Genomic DNA, 20,254 nt, shown 5'->3' on the forward strand with positions numbered 1-20,254 from the left:
CTTCCAGCATTATATATAGGTGTTTAGACTAACTAACTTAACTGTAAAAACGCTTAAGTTAGTCGACGTATTTTACCAACTCAAAATCGACAAGAACAACCGATTTTAAGTGTTCAAACCTCAACAATTCCACCTGGTTTGATCACTTGAAATCTCTGAAGTTTCCATTGAAAAATGTAGACTGCTTTCTAATTCCAATATGAGACATGTCTTTTAGTTTACACTTAGTAAGTTTAGACAATGTCTAAACTTGTCACCCGTGGTACTCTTTGTGAAGATGTCTGCAGGGTTATCATTAGTCCCAATCTTCTTGACTTGAACTTGCTTAGAGCTGATTATGTCTCGAATGAAGTGTAGTTTTATGTCAATGTGCTTTGATCTCTCATGAAACATGGGATTTTTCATGAGATGCAGAGCACTTTGATTATCACAGAAATGTTGATATCATCGTAGGTTTATTTCCATTTCGTATGACATTCCTCGAGCCAAATTGCTTCCTCGATGGCTTCGTAGTGACCATATATTCACTCGGATGACAAAGCAACCACTTTCTGCAAGTTCGATTTCCAGCTAACACATCCTCCATAAACAGTGAACACATATCCTGTTAATGACCTTCTAGTATCAATGTTCCCTGCATAATCCGAATCTACATAGCCAGTAACATCACCATGTATTTGATTTCTACTGTCAAATACCAAACCAGTGTTCAGAGTACCTTTAATGTATCTCATTGTCCACTTGAGTGCAGACCAATGTTTCATTCCAGGATTTGCCAAATATCTGCTTGTGACACTCATGGCATGTGCAATGTCTGGTCTTGTACACACCATTGAGTACATTAGACTTCCTACACAACTAGCATAGGGAACACTGCTCATGTGTTTTCTTTCGAAAGATCGCTTGTTGGAGATCGAGAGTATAATTTGAAATGTCAGGTGCTAGAGGTGTTGATACGCCTTTGGAATCTTGCATTCCAAACTTGTCAAGGACCTTCGAGGTAATCGTTTGAGATAGAGTAATCTTGTGAGGTCTTTCTCTTTTTATATCAATTCCCGCATCCTCTTTGTCGTTCCCGTATCCTTCATCTCGAACTCTTCACATAGTAGGTGCTTTAACTTGTCAATTTCTGTCCTTTCCTTCCCAACAACCAGTATATCATCAACATACAAAAGCAAGTAGATTTTGTTAGCAAAATATACACAAGGATCATAGTTGCTCTTACAGTAGCCAATCTTACTCATGTATTCATCGAATTTCAAGTTCCATTGTCTAGGAGCTTGTTTAAGGCCATATAGAGATTTCTTCAAGAGACAGACTTGATCTTTGTCTTTGGTTTCAAATCCTTCAGGTAATTGCATATAGATCTCTTCTTCTAGATTTCCATGTAGAAAAGCTGTTCTTACATCCATTTGATCCACCTCAAGATCAAATTTAGCAGCCTTTGACAGTATCATTCTTATCGAGGCTTGCATTGACAACAGGGTGAGAAGATTTCATTGAAATCTACCCTTCTTGTTGAGTGAAACCTCAGCTACTAACCTAGCTTTAAATTTCTTTGAACCATCATTAGAATCACCTTCCTTTTCTCTCGAAAATCCATTTGCACCAACAACTCTCTTTCCAAAGGTGTTTCGACCACAATCCAAGTTCTGTTCTTTCTAAGTGAGGTCATTTCTTCTTGAATTGCTTGTAACCATGCCTTCCCATTCTTACCATTTACTGCTTCATAGAAATTTGAAGGTACTGAGCTGTCAATTTCATCAGCAACAGTAAGTGCAAAAGCAATGAATTCTGCATATCCAAGTCTATCAGGTGGTTTTGTTTCTCTTCTTTCTCTGTCTCTGGCCAACTGATAGTTGCTGAGATCCTCCTGGTCATTTCCTCGATCTCTCGTTCTTCTTCAATCGAATTTTCGTGTCCGATCCGAATCATTTGGTTCCACTAAGCCGTAAACTCGCTTGAATTTGTGTCCGCAAGAGAGCAGCTTCGATGCCCGTGTTGTGGTGGTTTTCATGGCCATCTCATCCTCTCTAAACACAACATCCCTACTTATGATACACCTCTTAAAACCATTTTCAAGACACCATAACTTGTATCCCTTGATCCCATCAGGATAGCCTAGGAATAGACACTTGATGGCTCTAGGTTGAAGTTTGTCTTGCCTAATGTGTGCATAGGCTGTGCATCCAAATACCTTTAGATGTTCATACTTAGGAATTTGACCAGTCCACATTTCTTGTGGAGTTTTGAAGTTGATTGCTGTTGAGGGACACCTGTTGATTAAATAACAGGCTGTCTTTAGTGCTTCTCCCCAAAACTTCCTTTCCAAACCAGCACTATTCAACATACATCTTACTCTTTCAAGAAGAGTTCTATTCATCCTTTCAGCCAATCCATTTTGTTGTGGATTTATGACAACTGTGTTGTGTCTTCTAATGCCTTCTTTTGTACAGTAGCTCTTGAACTCTTCTGAGCAAAATTCGAGTCCATTATCAGTCCTTAAAACCTTAATGTAACACCCTGTTTGTTTCTCAATCATTGTTCTCCAATTTACAAAGGTTTCAAATGCTAGATTCTTATTTTTAAGCAAGAATACCCAGACTTTCCTAGAGTAATCATCAATGATACTAAGGAAATAGTTTGCACCCCCTAATGTTTGAATCTTAGAAGGGCCCCATAGGTCTGAATGTATGTAGCTTAATTTTTCTGTAGTCGTATGCATTCCTTTAGGAAATTTTACTTTGCAACTTTTCCCTAACACACAAGATTCACAGAATTCTAGTTTTTCTTTTAGACCACCTTTGAATACACCTTGTTTGTCAAGTTCCATCAATCCTCTTTCACTTACATGTCCCAGCCTAAGATGCCACATTTTTATACTATTCATCAGTGATTTGTCTATTACCGGTGCAAACAGACCAATGTAGAAAGTGCCCATCAAGAAAATAAATTCCATTTTTGAGTTTGCCTTTGGCAACAACAAGTGATCCTCTAGTAACTTTCAGTGTGCCATCATCTATCTTAACAGTATAGCCATTTTTATCAAAAGCACCAATTGAAAGTAAGTTTCTCTTTAGATCAGGTACATACCTTACTTGTTGCAGAGTTCTAATTTCACCATCATGCATTTTCATTTGTACTGATCCAATTCCTTCAATCTTGCATGATTTGTTGTTTCCCAATAGGACACTTCCACCTTGTTCATTAGACAGTGTGTTGAACAGTTTGTCATTTGGTGTCATGTGAAATGAACAACCCGAGTCTAGTATCCATTCTTCACCAGACTTTATGCTTGATGCAACAAGTACATCAGCAGACTCATAACCATCTGTGTTAGCCTAGGTCGCCTTCTCCCTTGAACTTGCTTTTCTTGTTTTGCTCTCTCTTCAATTTGGCTTTGAGAGCAAGACAATCATACCTAAAGTGCCCTTCCTTTTTGCAATAGTAGCATTGTTTCCCGTCGCATTTCTCGAACCAGATCTTGCCTTGTATCCTCCATTCCCATGATGATTCTTGTTCCCTTTATACTCTCTTTTCGTGCTTCCGCTTCTCCGGTGAATAAACCTTCCCCATTTGATTCAATCTTGTTGTCATCCTTTCTTTGAATCTCTTTAGAACTTAGTGTTTTTCGACTTCGTCATGGTGAAAGTGAGTCTTTCCCATAGGACAAAGGTGTCAACAAAATGTTCATAGTTTTTAGGCAATGAACTTAGCAAAATAATTGCTTGATCTTCATCATCAATCTTTACCCCAATGTTGCACAGATCCAATACAATCTTGTTATAGTCATCAAGATGCTTTCTTAATTCCTTTGATTCATCCATTCTTAGAGTGTACAGTTTCTTCTTGAGATATAGTTTGTTGGCTAGGGATTTCTTCATGTAAATCTCAGATAGCTTTTCCCACAATCCCAAGGCTTTCTCCTCACTTCGAGGACTTCTCTTAAAACTTCATCACCCAACCGAGCAAAATTGCACTTCGTGTGCTTTAGTTTCTATTTCGAACTTCTTCTTCTTATCATCAATAGCTGCAAGAGCTTCTAGATTCAAGGCCTCTGAAATACCTTGATGTACCAACAGTGCTTTCATTTTGATTCTCCATAGACCAAAGTCATTGGTACCATTGAACTTGTCAATTTCAAACTTTGAGCTGGACATTCTTGATCTTCTTGGTGAGTTCTTTGAAGAACTGATTTGATTCTTGAACAACCGAGATTAACCTCGGCTCTGATACCAATTAGTGGAGGCTTGAACTCCCAACAAGAACCAACACAACACCAAATTAAACATACAAAGATCAGAAATGCAAACAGCACTAAACCAGCAACATAAAAACCAAAAGAATTAAACCAAATGCAAATAACTTGCAAGAAAACACTAAATGAACACAAAGAACTTACGTGGTTGGGCTACATAATCAAGGTGATCATGAGCTTAATCCACGGGAGAAAGCAGCCTTAATCATGGCTGAGATGATGAATTTTATTACTCTGAACAGAGGTACAAAACAGGGATCAAAACCCTGAAGCAACAATGGAGACTTGCTCATGCTTCTCAATCGAGATACAAGACTCACAACTCTCAGTTTCTGTTTCTCTCTTTCTGTTTCTTCTCTCAACCCTCTGAATTTTGTCTTCAACTCATCATCTATCATAGGGCACTTCCAGCATTATATATAGGTGTTTAGACTAACTAACTTAACTGTAAAACAGTTAAGTTAGTTGGACAGATTTTACCAACTGTCAAAACTGACAGTAACACTGATTTTAAGTGTTCAAACCTCAACAGAGAAGTAATTAATAAAAAATAAAATCTTGGAATTATGTTCATAATAATTAAGAGTTTTATATGAATAAATGTGATAAGACAAGTAAGCAGAAATTTGATGTAGAAGTTAATGAGACCCTCTCCCTTTGCGTTTACCCCAATATTGCCTTTGACTGAAGGCTTAGTTAAGACTTTAACTGGTAACTGGTAACTGGTAACTGGTAACTGGTAACCAAAGCTTTATGTGTGTTGGAGTTGAGTTCTTTGTTTTAAAACAAAAAAACGTGTTCAACCATGGCTTGTGATAGCCATATTCCCAAGGTTCAAACAATGTTTTCTCCTTCTGCTCCCCATTTTTCCAAGATTATTCTTGGCCAAATTCCTGGTAATACCAAGCTAGTAAGTATACTATACATTATTATTACTCTCTCTCTCTCTTTCTCTGCTTCAACACATTATTTTCCTATGATTCATATATGTATGTATAATGTATGTACACCACACCAGAGATTAGAGTATGACTTAACATATATATTATTTATATAGCCATAATTTTGTTGTAAGATTCATCTGAATTTGAAAAAATTGTACAGTATCTTTTTCTTACATGAGTTCTCAAAATTTCTGTCTGTACTATATATTCAAGCCTAGTTTTTGTTTTGTTTTCTCAAAATAAGAGGATGGCATGTTAAAGTGAGTCTCTTGTATGATATATGTTGAATTTTCAATTCCTATATTACTTAATCATAGTTTCTGCAACATGAAAAAGGTGCCTTCATCAGATCAAATGCTTAACTTTAGTGGTATAATTAATCTCCATCAACAATTTATTATGTCTTCTCTTGTGCAGCAAATTCCAAAGACATTTTGGGTGAAATATTGTGAGTCCTTATCGAGTCAAGCATTTCTTAAGCTTCCACGTGGATCAACATGGGAGGTTGGGTTGACAAAAAGTAGTGATGGAAATGTATGGATGGACAAGGGCTGGAAAGCCTTTGCACAACATTGTTCTTTAAGCCGTGGAAACAACTTAGTGTTTCGGTATGAAGGGAACTGTCGGTTCAATGTAATCATATTCAACAAAACCATGGTTGAGATAGATTATCCTTTTGATCCTAACCATAATGTTGATACTAAAGATGATATTTCTGTTGAAGTATGGGGCAAGTCTCCATTACCATGTTCTCAGCCCCACAAGAGAATGAAAACAAGTGCATATGGTAAATCTGAAGAAGGTATTGATCATCCCAGAACTGATTAAGCAATGTAGTGTTTGTAATGTGTTGAATCTATTTTCAGTGAATTTTGATTTGTCAGAAAATTGAGCCTGCGAAGAATTTCCTGTACCTGAAAAATTTATAAGAAATCAGAAGTTGAGTAGGAAAGAAAAGGCTGAAGCTTTCAAGAGAGCAAAATGTTAAGAAAGTTAATTAATTCATGCTTAATATTAATACTCTGTTTAATGTCACTATCAGATATTGTTAGTATTGTTTCCTTATTTTTCTTTTTTCTGTTTTGGTTGTTCCCTTGGCACCAACACTAGGGCCACATGTCACTTTGTTATTAGTGCTTGTATTCTTCATCAGAGTATAAATGAAAACCTTTCTTCTCAGCCTCACTTTTGAGCTGAGTTTTGTGTAATTGCTTTCAGTGCATTCTTTAACTTGGTATCAGAGCACGAAGGCCCGTGCCAATGTCTGTTAATTCTCAGACTCCTCAGGGAACCACCACTGCTGCAGCAGGTGCTGCTAGCTCTTCTGTCCCTGTTACCCACTCAACATACACACAGCCTTTCAATACTCTCAATCAACCCTTTCCTCTAAAATTGGATCGTAAGAACTATGTCCTATGGAAGACAATGGTCTCAACGGTTATCAGAGGTCATCATCTTGATGGCTTCATCAATGGTAGTCGACCATGTCCGACTGAATTCATCACAACACCAACAGCAACTGAAGGTGAATCTGGTGTTGATCTCACCATTAATCCAGAGTATGAACACTGGATAGTCAGTGACCAGCTACTAATGGGCTGGTTGTACAGTTCAATGACCGAAGGTATAGCTACTGAGGTGATGGGATGTGATACTGCTGCTGCTCTGTGGAAATCACTCGAAAACTTGTATGGAGCTCACTCAAGATCTCGAATCGATGATACTCGTACCCTAATCCAGACAACTCGAAAAGGCTCTACATCAATGGAAGATTACCTGAAGCAGAAGAAAGCGTGGTCTGATTCCTTGGCTCTTGCTGGTGAGCCTTACCCAGAAAATCAACTTGTATCCAATGTTACCTCTGGTTTGGATATCGAGTATTTGCCCATTGTTCTTCAAATCGAAGCTCGACCTTCAACAACATGGCAGGAGCTGCAAGGTATTCTCCTTGCCTTTGACAACAAGATGGAAAGGCTTCAGAATCTGAGTCTCAACAGCAGCAACAAAACGACTCATCCCAGTGTTTCTCCAAATGCAAATCTAGCCAATCGTTCTTTTCCCAACAACAGAGGCCGTGGAAACCATTCTTATTCAAATCAGGGAAGTCATCAACACCAAAATCAGTCAGGAGGAGGTCGAAGTAGCTACAATCGTGGAGGTGGTAACAGTGGAAGAGGACGTGGTGGTCGTTCGAATGGACCTAAACCAACTTGTCAGGTTTGTGGTCGTTATGGTCATTCTGCAGCTATCTGTTACAACAGATATGATGAAGCCTACATGGGATCTGATCCAAAGCTTCATGGCCAAACAAATCAAAAACAAAATCAAGCACCAACAGCATACACAGCTACTCCAGAAACAATCGACAGTGAGGCTTGGTTTGTGGATAGTGGAGCAAGTAATCATGTGACAGCTGATGAAAACAACATGGTGCAGAAACAGGAATACGGTGGTAAGGAAAATCTAATCATTGGTAATGGTAATGGTTTGCATATCTCCCATCTTGGTTATGGAAAACTAAATACCAATACTAAGTTTGCATCTCTATTGCTGAATAACATGCTTCTTGTTCCTGATATTGCAAAGAACTTATTGTGTGTCAAGTTTAACTTCTGATAATGGTGTGTTTGTTGAATTTCATCCTAATTGTTGTTTTGTGAAGGACAACATCACAAAGAAGGTGCTGCTGGAAGGAGTGCTTAGAGATGGTCTCTATCAATTCGCCAACAAACCATGTCCCAATCAAAGTCAGTCTCAGTTCTTTACTGGTGTTTCGAGTCTGTCAAAATCAAATGCTGTTAATACAGCTAGTTTTTATCATTCCAAGAAGGATTTGTGGCATAGACGTCTAGGTCATCCATCTACTAGAGTTCTTAAGCTTGTGTGTGAATTGAACAATGTAAAAATTCCAAAGAATGAAATGGAAAATTTTTGTGAAGCTTGTCAGTTAGGCAAATCTCATGCATTACCCTTTAAACTGTCTTCCTATAGAGCATCTAAGGTACTTGAATTGATTCATACTGATTTGTGGGGGCCTGCTCCAGTTGCATCCAATACCAATTTCAGATTTTACATACATTTCATTAATGATTTTAGTAGATTCAAATGGCTATATCAATTGAAACAAAAATCTGATGCACTAAATGCTTTTATTGATTTCAAAGCCTTTGTTGAAAACCAATTTGATGCAAAAATTAAAAGCATAAAATGTGACTGGGGTGGGGAGTATCAAGCATTTGAGACACTTGTTAGAACAAATGGCATTCATTTTCAGCACTCATGTCCTCACACTTCAGCTCAAAATGGAAGAGCTGAAAGGAAGCACAGGCACATAGTTGAGATGGGATTGACACTCCTTGCTCAATCTAGTATGCCACTTAAATTTTGGGTAGATGCTTTTCAAAATTTAGTTTACTTGATTAATAGATTGCCAACACCTGTTTTACACAACAAAACTCCTTTCGAGACTTTATATTGCAGAAAACCAAATTATAAACAAATCAAAACATTTGGTTCAGCATGTTATCATTGCATTCGGCCATACCAAAATCACAAGTTTCAATTCCATTCATTGAGGTGTGTGAATCTAGGATACAATGATTCATATAGAGGTTACAAATGTTTGAGTACAACAGGGAGAGTTTATATCTCTCGAAATGTTGTATTTAATGAAAATATGTTTCCATTCCAATCTGGCTTTCTGAATACTCAAGCTCCTGAAAAACAACTTGTTATTCACAACGAGTCATGGTCTCAGCTTCCTAATTTTCACTTCAAACACTTCACCTCTGTGTCACAAAATACCAATTCCTCTGTACCATCTCGAGCTCATCATGATTTAACTCCTACAGCAGCAACTTCTTCAAATCAGGTAAATCATACAAACTCATCTCAACTAAACTTTGACTGACTTGATCATGGAACTATTACACCAGAAATCGTTCCTGCTGGTTCCAGTGCAGATGAATTTTGCATACAGCAGATGCCTCTAAATGAAAATTCCACAAGTGCTGATCCTGAACCTGCAGAACAAAATACAGAAGCCTCGACATATGCAACTCACAGTCTTCACATTGGTCCTACACATCACATGATCACGAGGTCAAAAGCTAGGATATTCAAACCAAAAACTTACCTGAGTCAAGCCAAGTGGGAACCAATTGCTGAAGAACCAAGAATTGTACCTGAGGCTTTGCAGCATAGAGGGTGGAATGGAGCCATGAATGATGAAATTGTAGCTCTTAAAAGAAATAAAACTTGGATTATAGTTCCAAGGTCAGAAGCTGGTAATCTGATTGGGTGTAAATGGGTGCACAAAATCAAAAGAAATGCAGATGGATCTTTTCAAAGGTACAAATCAAGACTTGTGGCCCAGGGGTTTCATCAAAGAGCAGGGTTGGATTATGGAGAGACATTTAGTCCAGTTGTCAAAGCAAGTACTGTAAGAATTGTGCTAAGCATTGCTATGTCAAAAGGCTGGGATGTTAGACAACTGGACATAAACAATGCATTTTTGAATGGTCATCTGGAAGAAGATGTCTACATGTGCCAACCAGAAGGTTTTGAAGATCCAACAAAACCTGACCATGTGTGTAAGTTACTCAAGTCCTTGTATGGACTCAAACAAGCCCCGAGGGCATGGTTTGACAAATTGAAAACACCCTGCTGTCATGGAACTTCAGCAACTCAAAGGCCGATACATCTTTGTTCTTCTATATCAGCCATGATGTCATTATTCTTGTATTGATCTATGTTGATGACATTATAGTCACAGGTAACAACAAGATTCATCTAGACAGATTCATTGAAAGGCTTAACAGGCTGTTTACACTTAAAGATCTTGGGGCCCTTCACTTCTTTTTGGGCATTGAAGTTACCAGAAATGAAACTGGCCTGTATCTCACCCAAACAAAATATATAGAAGATCTGCTGGAAAAGAACAATCTGCAACATCTAAAGCCATGTCCTACTCCAATAGCTACTGGAAAATCATTGTCACTAGCAGATGGGAAACCAATGGAAGATCCAACTATCTACAGAAGTCTTATTGGAGCCTTGCAGTACTTGAACCACACCAGACCCGATATAAGCTATGCTGTCAACTCCCTTAGTCAATTCCTTAAAGCTCCAACAACTTCTCATTGGACTGCTGCTAAAAGGATCCTAAGATATCTCAAAGGCACTAGCTTTCAAGGTCTTCATATCTGTTGTAGTGACAGACTCAATCTCACTGGGTACTCAAATGCTGACTGGGCCAGCAATGTTGATGACAGAAGATCTGTTGGCGGGTATTGTGTCTATTTTGGAGAAAGCCTTGTGTCCTGGTCATCAAAGAAACAGGCAGTTGTTTCAAGATCCAGTACTGAATCTGAGTACAGAGCACTTGCTCATGTTAGTGCAGAACTAACTTGGATCGAGTCCTTACTTAAAGAAATCAAATTTCCTCTGCCTACTTGTTCCATTACTTGGTGTGACAATATGAGTGCTAGTGCCTTAGCTTCAAATCCTGTGTATCATGCCCGTACTAAGCATATAGAGATCGACATACACTTTGTGAGAGATAAGGTACTGAACAAGTCATTGGAAGTAAGATACATTCCTTCAGCTGATCAAGTAGCAGATTGTATGACAAAGCCTCTTTCTCATTCAAGATTCAACTACTTGGTTTCCAAACTCGGTGTGAGACACTCACCCTCTTGTTTGAGGGGTGGTGTTAAGAAAGTTAATTAATTCATGCTTAGTATTAATACTCTGTTTAATGTCACTATCAGATATTGTTAGTATTGTTTCCTATTTTTCTTTTTTCTGTTTTGGTTGTTCCCTTGGCACCAACACTAGGGCCACATGTCACTTTGTTATTAGTGCTTGTATTCTTCATCAGAGTATAAATGAAAACCTTTCTTCTCAGCCTCACTTTTGAGCTGAGTTTTGTGTAATTGCTTTCAGTGCATTCTTTAACTCAAAAGATTTTGAATCTGAAAACCCCTTTTTCATAGTTCCCATGCACCCATCATATGTTGGATCCAATCCAGTTATAATATGGTAATTAATAAGCTTCTTAATCACAACTTTATCTTTTCAAATATGTTTCTCACATTGATTTTACTCTTGTGCCAAGGTTATACCATCTTTCTTTGCAAAAGAGTACCTCTTCAGGATCAGTAGTAGTTCTCAAGATATGATCCTTAAGGTTCAGGATGGGAGAACTTGGTCTGTTAAATACTATGTTAGACCGGATAGAGTAACTTCGAAAACCAGGATCGAACGTGGTTGGAAGGCGTTTGTTGAAGACAATTACTTGAAAGTAGGTGATGTTTGTGCCTTTGTTTTGAGAAAGAGCATTGGAATAGTATTATTTGAAGTGGTTATTTTTCATGAAAATGGTGTAGCAAATTCCCCTATGTTACCAATACCAGGTAAAACAAAAACCCTGTTCTATAATGCTCCTAACCAATATGGCTACAGAGTTAATATATACAATTGTTGTTTTCAGCTGCATATATGAGAAGTTCAACTACACCATCCAAGCCAAAGATAACCCCTTGTGTGAAAATTGAACCTTCTTTTACCAACAATAGTAATGATAAAGAAAGTATGGTTTCACAGGACTTAATTGCAAAGAAAGAAATAGTTGAACCTTCAGGTAATTTTAAGTCTATATGAATCAAGAATATAATGTCAAACATTCCCCTAGAAAACTTAGCTTATATACATATTTTGCTTATAAATTTAATGCAGACAAGTTTATGAAGGTGAAATCTGAAGCAAATACTGATGACAATCAAGGCAGTAATAATAAGAGGCTTTCATCTTCTGAAGCAGCCAGCAAATTCATCTCAAACAATCCTTACCTCCAAGTGAATTTGAGATCATCTCAGGTGTATGGAGGAAGACCGGTATGTAGAGAAAATGTTACTTATACACATCAATCAATATAAGGACACATATACTTTATTATCATTATATCTTTGTGTTCATCTTTTGTTTTTTCATATCATGATCAAGAGACTACTAGTCATGAATGTTTGTATGGTACTTCTTGTTTGTGCAGTATATTCCAATGGCTTTTGGAAACCTTTATTTTGAGAAAAAGGCACAAACTGTAACTTTTTGGGTTGGTGAGAAAAATTGGCTTGTGAACTTAACTGTTAATAAGAGATCAGTTGGGTTAGAGTATAGGTTTTCTAGTGGATGGGCTGCATTTGCAAGAGGGAATTGTCTTCAGCCAAGTGATGTGTGCATATTTGAGCTGATACAGAGGAATCAACTTCAGATGAAAGTTACCATATTTAGACAAAATGGTCTGCCTCTGTAATAAATTGTTGTTATAATTTTCTACTTATTTAATTACTTTAGCTACAATTTGCCCCAGCTAAGGGGTTGTTTCTTTAGGTTGCTTTAAGTGACATATCAGGATTAAAATGATTCCTTTTGTACATGTTATTGGTGTTTGTGAATTCTCTTAAGCCATGCCCAATTTGATCTCTAACTTCACTTGAAAGCACTTTACCACCCATATCAATTCTTCAGATAATTACCAATTCCTTCCTTTTTCTTCTTTCTTTATTTTGTTCATGTACCCTAATATTAGTATATTATGTGTTTTAGTTAATTAGATTATTTTATATGTATCTTTTATTTTAAAAATATATATTTTTTTAAAAAATATATTTAATTATTTTTAATTTTAATATTTTTGTGAAATATTTAATATTTTTAATTATACATTTTTTTATGACTTGCTATAATAGGTAATTAATAGGTAAATTTTTTATTTTTAGACTTAAATTAATTATATACTTAAAATAAATTTATTTTTTGATAAAAATATTTTATAAAACCTTTTCAAAAATCAATATTTATAATTTTTTTATTTCTTTATTTTAAAAAATAAATAAATTCAGATTAAATATCAAGTTACAAATTAATTATTTTTAGTAAAATTTTAAATTAATCACAATCGTCTAATAATGATCTAATGGTTTAAAGTAAATATAACCATCATAGTTATATATTTGATGTAACCATTAAAATTTCTTTTGTGTATATATATATTTAAAAAATACATATACAATAAATATTTAACTGTAAAAAATAGTAATTTAATAGTAGATCAAAAGCTCATTTGGTCTGTAGTGTTAGATTATATTGTATTATATTGATATAATTTAATACAATAATATGTTTAATATTAATTTGTATTAATAGTTTGTATAAAATTATATTATTTTTTACCATAAATGTGTATTTCATTCTTAATTATATAAACAACATAATCTAAAATAAAATTAAACACTTATTTATACATATAACATTTTTTTTCTTCTTTTGAGTTTGTTACAATTTATGACTAGGTATAGTATTTTCGTCGATCTTTAAGACCAAAGCCTATTCGATCGTCACAAAACTAGGTAGAATAGGTGTCGGTAAAAAAAAGTCGGCAAATTTTTTACTAGCACTTGAAACCTGTCGTCATTAGTAAGAAGAATTATTGACGATGTTTCACAGTCGCCTAAATTTAAAAAGGTTTACAAATACTCTGTTAAAACATTACAACCATATACTTATACTTTTTAGAGTTGTCGTAAATGAAAACCCTAATTACTCGGTGCCCAGGGTCGGATGCACACTTAAGGCTATAGTGTGAACTTTTTTTTTTTGGTATTTATTATATGGTGGCCCCCATTCACAAAAAAGTCAAACTAAAATTTCAAATTTTTAATTTTGTTTTTGTCATTAGAAAGTTAAATGCTAAATTAAATACAATTTCTTTCTATTTTTTATAAAAAAAATTATGTTTCCTTTTTACAATATTTATTTTTTCTTACCTAATAATATTAAGTAGTCTGTTTTCCTAATCTAGTCACCATAGCAGCTTAGTTGAAAGCTAATTAAAATATGTTTATCTATTCAACTATAAATATAATAAAAATTACACTTTAGATGCAATTTTTAAGTGATTGTTTATTAGTATATATTGAAAGAAAAAGAGTAATTTGTGGCATAATACCTAAGTTTAACTTTATATCTAAGTTCAATTTTTAACGGTAATAATACTTAGTTATATTTCTAAAATTTCTGTAGGTACCTAACCGTTAAGTGTCAAGTCAATTGCCATGTAACAATTCCTAATTAGTTCAGGTCAATAAATTTTTTATTTTTTATTAAAAATTAATTTAAATATATCAATAAAAAATGACATTTGGATAATAACTTGACACTTAACGATCATGTACCTACAAAAGTTCTAGAAATATAACTTAGGTATTATTACCGTCAAAAATTAAACTTGGGTATTTATCTACAACAGAGAATTAAACTTAAGTATTTATACTGCAAATTACTCAAAAAAAAATATTAAAAAATTTAGTGTAAATTTACTTATAAATGACTTTCGTAATATGCAAGAGAGATGTTATATATTTGTATTTTAATCATAAATTAATAATATATTTTGAAATATTTGTCACTTAAATATATACACAATTTGGCCCCCCTTAATTTTTCATCCTGGCTCCGCCCCTGTCGGTGTCGCCGATCAAATAAGCTAATATGTACATTTACCAGAAAAAACCTCTAACTCATGGCTGATCTAGCTCGGTTCTTTCTAACCTGCACTATAAAGTACCCATGATTCATAAAGACTCAGCAAGAAAATTGAAAACATAAACAGTATACATCCAGGTACAGATTTAATCACACTGTCGCTTAACGAGGCAGTCTAATATCACTATCGTTGTCTAATGCGACAACCGATAAGTATGAAACCTAACAACGTTTTAATTAGAGTATTAATCTCATTTAAATTGTACCATTATCCTTTGGCATTGCAAGGCCTATCTGGGTTGAAGGACGTCTAAGCCTAGAGGCGTTGGCGTCTTCTGCGCCTGAGAAGGTCTGTTAGCTTGATTCGTGGTTTTTTAAGGAGGTTCAGGGGCACGAGAGTTTTTTGGGTCACACCCATTTTTGCCTCCCTTTGTCTTGTACAAGAGCATAGGTTCCAATGCCAGCGGGGTTTTCCTAGTATTTCTTGTTAGACATTTATATGTATAAACTGAAATATATATGTTTAAGTATAAAGTGCGGAATTAATCAAACATATATACACTATGAATAAGGATCGAAATACCTCCAGCCATTGAATCTTGAGCTTCAAACCCACATAAGCTTTGATCTACAAAGGAAATTGACTACCATGGGTAATCGGGCTTCCTCGCTCTCTCAACTCTCTTTAGATGGAATTTGCTGTTATGAACAGAATGAGTGAGGAGCTCGGGGACTGAGACCCTATATTTATAGGTGAGATACTCCATCAGTATCTGCGCCACATTAATTGTCAGAATATTTTGACAATTAATTCAGGAAATCAAATCAGGTAATGAATATAGAAATCTGACCATATATAGAATATTACATAATTGATTTTGTCCAGATTCAATGAATATAAAATATTCATTTATCAGAAAATCAATTATTTATTTATTTCCTTAAATAGAAAATCATTTCCTTAATTAGAAAATAATTTCCATAAATAAAATATTCTAATATTCTCCCACTTGGTCAGCATTTAAACTAAATATTCAAACCTAACGTTCCTCATTATATAATAAACATACGAATCATAGCGACATGTCCTCATTATGAATCGAGTATTATCTTCCATGTATTACAATACATTTACTATATAACAATGTACTTTATGTGGCAATATACTTAAGCGAATAAACCCTAACCCTTATGTTTATTCAGGTCCTCTTACGATAATTTTCTCAGATGAAATTAAGGTGCACATAAATATGAGAAAATATCGAAATTAGAGTTTCATTAAATAATTTTTGGTTGTACAAATAAATAAAAAAAAAACTGCATATGGGTTAATTGAATCCCATATTTACTTTATGATCCTTGAATTTGTGTTGCGGCATGCCTTTAGTCAAGGATCTATGCGATCACTCAATTCAGCTTGCGTGATTAATGACCACTTATCACGCCTTTTTATGGCTAAATACTTAATGTCGATATGCTAGCTTCGACTAGTACTCTTAGAGTTATTAGCCATAAATATTGTAGCTGAATTTATCGCAAAATTTTCTTAATGGCCTAATGAAACTGTAATTCTGAACTCTAGGCCTACTATGAAACTCTATAATACATCATACGAGATGTATCCTCAAAACAATAAATGAATCTGACTTCTATAGTGGAAATAACAATCAAGATTCTCTACAATATAACTTACTGGTAATCTTAAGGACGTAATAAAATATTAATTTACGTGAATCAATACAACCAGTGAAGTACGTTAGAATCTAATTGGTTAACTATATTTCCAGATGGTCAATTCATCTTAGCAAAATATGTATGAATATGATTTTTAGTATCTTAAAGACACCTCATCACTTTGTATGAAGAATAAAGTGGTCTTAACTTTAGTTATTCTGATACTACTTAACGATCCTGAAACAAATGTAATGCAAAGTCTTATTCAGACTCTTAGGCATACATTAGGCTTCTAAAATAGAAGCAAATGAATGTTCTTAATTTATTCTCACTCTGGACATCATTTTTCGCATGTTTGGTTCGAGTTGAATTTATCACACTTAAAGATAAAAGTTATATCAGATGAATAATACATAATTTTATTTAATCAGAGATGCTGTGGCTACTCTCTAATTAATTAAAATTATATATGTTATTTATATGCATTATCTCAAAATAATAATTTGAGATATGAATTATTTCAACTTATATAGAAAACTTTTATCATCATTTGCAAGTAACATATTGTCTACGTATAAAACAAATATTACTCCCACTAACCTTCTGGTATATAATTATTTCCATAATTCTCTTTTCAAACCTAAAGGAAAAGATGATATAATACCAATTTGTGAGATGTTTGTTTTAATCTATAAGTAGACACTTTAAGCTTGCATATGTTCACCACTTATTAGAGGAAAATCTTTATGGCAGTCTATATACCTTCTCCTCTAGTTCACTGTTTGGAATTGATTGATGAATTAAAACATGCAACAAATGCCAAGGTCTATAATAGAATCTTTTATAAAAACAAGTGAGAATGTAAATCTCATTTATTACTGATTCTTATTTCAAAATGAACTTCTTAGCAATGAATATTCTTTTATATCTTTATGTTTCTCAATGTTGCCTAATGAATATTATTGGTGAAAAAACTTATGCTTAATTAATGTTCTCCACACCATTAGGCAACTTTACTAAAGATAAACTTTATTGCTCTTTAAGATATTCATTTCTTCATTCGTGGCATATTGTACTACAACTTCAATTCTTTATCATTCTATAATTTAATTTGTGTCTCAAATTAATATTGTAGTTGAACTCTTATTGTACAAAATGTAATCACTAGAAAACATTGATCTTATCGTTCTAATAAGTCATCTTAAGGATGGACCAACAAACTCTTAAAAGAGCAAATGGTTCAATAACATGTTATTTTAGAAATTGTAAGCAATTACTAAATAACATAACTTATTAGAATTTTACCAATGACTTGTATATTATTAATGATTAGTTATGAATTCTCAATAACCATTAATCTTAAGGGTTGTTGTGAATCATAATTAATCTAACACTTGAGGTGGAAGTTTGAGAAAATATGAATGATCTTTCTCGGAAACTAAGTTCCTAGATTGATCACTCCCACTGATCAAGTCAATTCTTAATTCTACAGTTCTAGTGTTGTGAGATGGATAATAAAATATGTAACCCTTAAACCTTATAGCTTTTCAAATGAAATATGCTCATTTATGGTTTTGGGTCAAGATCTTTTCTTTGACAATTGTACTCTAACTATATATGGGTATTTATAAAATGTGTACATGTCATCAAGTCGGTTTTCAACCTTATCACAACTCAAAATATGTTTGAGAAACAACTTTGGTTAGAACACGATTCGATATGTACACCCCATTGTTGAGTATCAATAGACAAAGATTTAGGAAAGATTGGAGTTTGCTATGTAGGCTCCACCCCATGTCTAAAAAATGCTTAGTTTCTTAAATCTGTTACACACTATAATTTGGGTGTACCAAGCATATGTATCGGGCAATGAACCCATGCTTTTAAAGAAACTTTACAAATAGACTGGGAGGTTATCCATACTCACGAATTTTAATGTAGTATTCTCCATTTTATATTTGATCTCACTATCTTAATATGCAAAATGCACCATTTCTCTACTTAAGATTTAAATGTCTTTGAAACATATAAATCTATACTTTTGTAGAAAAATTATTTATGTGAGTAATCGTTAAAAATGAGATGCAAAATTTGAGTCCATGTCTTCAAAATTAATTGACTTGTATGATTTCTAATATGATAGAATTCTAGTATGCACCGATTTTGACTTGTTGGAATACATATTCTTAATGAAATTCACACAAGTTCTAAATAAAGTTAGTAAAATCAAGTGTAATGAAGATCCCCACCATTTACTAACATTTATTCTATTTATGGAGATATGTTCCATAATTTTTTTGGTGCTATAATGTAGAAGAATTCTTATTAATAACACATTTCTTATTGTCAGATTGAACTTGCATATCTTTATGAGTGACATCATTTGTAGTAAAGACCTCCAAATGTGTCTAAATCAAGTTTCAATAGAATCTTGGAACATAAAGGTCTTTGCCAATTTTAAAACAAAGCCACTACTATATTGCTTGTTCCTTAAACTTCTAAATGTGAGAACTTATCTTGTATGTGGATAAGATTTGCTCACAGTTACTAACTTTCTTAGGTTTATTTGTAAACCTTGCAAGAAATTATGAATGTGGAATAACAATCTAAAATAATCCACTATGTGTTAATAATCACATTAACTATATTAGAATGAATTCATACACAATAAATTAAAATTTATTGGTGATAATAAAGTGTGATTTATTTTTCTTAATTATACAAGAAAAATCGTACATTTTAGATTAAGTTATCGAATAAATTTTTGGAAATTTCTACTGGTATGGAAGAAATTTATGAATAGTGATGTAATAAAATTACATATATAGTTTTGAGGTTTAAATGAATCATGTTTTTACCAATGAATAAACATGCTTACATATGAAATCTTATTAAACAAAAATTGCTTGTGGGCTAAATTTTTAATTTAATAAGATTAGATTTAGATGTAGATTATGATAGATTTATACAATTTATGAAAAACTTAAAGTTTAATATTTCTATCTCAATGAAAGGTATGAAACACTTAATTATTTATAAATGTTTCAAAATTTTATACTTTATGATAAAATTATTAAATTAAATCTACATAATTTCCTGTGGGATAAATTAAGAGAATTTAATTTAACATATTAATTATGTAAATATAATAAAATCCCTGTAGGGTAAGATTATTATGTTCACATAATTCATGTCCATTATGTGATCTTAATCCACTTAATATATATAATTTTATATAATTAAGGATGCTGTGGCTACTCCCTAATTATTTAAAATTATGTGGTTCACTAGACACTAAAGTATAAACTGAAGATTAAAATTTTACTAAATCTAAAATTGCCTGTGGGCTAAATTTTAAATTTAATAAAATTAGATGAACTTTATGATAGATTTAATTAAACAATTAGTTAAGGAAAATGAAGGTTTATTATCTATCTTTATTAAATTTTTGATAACACTATTAAATTAAATCCCCATAACTCCCTGTGGGGTAAATTAAGAGAATTTAATTTAACATATTATCCTAATTAATTATATAAATATAATAAAATCCCTGTGGGGTAAAATTATTATACCTATATAATTAATTACAAGTTATGTCCATTAAGGTGAATTTTAATTAATATATAATTTTATACAAATAAGGATGCTGGCTTACTCCCTAATTATATAAAATTATATTTTCACTTGACATTAGGTATTGGGCTCTACCTAAAAGTAATTTCGTTATTAACATAATAGACAATCACTGAGATTAGTGCTCCTAGTGTGGTCGTCCGAAGATCATTAAAAACCGTTCTAGATATGAGCATTTGTCCCAAATTCATGTTTT

General features: G+C 33.6%; 1 protein-coding gene across 1 annotated transcript; it reads left to right on the forward strand.

Moving 5' to 3' along the window:
• Positions 1-5,849: 5,849 nt before the first annotated feature.
• On the forward strand, positions 5,850-12,863 carry LOC115723562 (B3 domain-containing transcription factor VRN1-like). Its single transcript, XM_061103613.1, has 5 exons — positions 5,850-6,004; positions 11,321-11,618; positions 11,696-11,845; positions 11,941-12,098; positions 12,254-12,863. Exons 1-5 carry the CDS (start codon positions 5,987-5,989, stop codon positions 12,515-12,517), a joined length of 888 nt encoding a protein of 295 aa, XP_060959596.1. The 5' UTR covers positions 5,850-5,986; the 3' UTR covers positions 12,518-12,863.
• Positions 12,864-20,254: the final 7,391 nt, after the last annotated feature.

This window comes from Cannabis sativa, chromosome 9, assembly GCF_029168945.1.
Source record: "Cannabis sativa cultivar Pink pepper isolate KNU-18-1 chromosome 9, ASM2916894v1, whole genome shotgun sequence".
Classification (NCBI taxonomy): Eukaryota; Viridiplantae; Streptophyta; class Magnoliopsida; order Rosales; family Cannabaceae; genus Cannabis; species Cannabis sativa.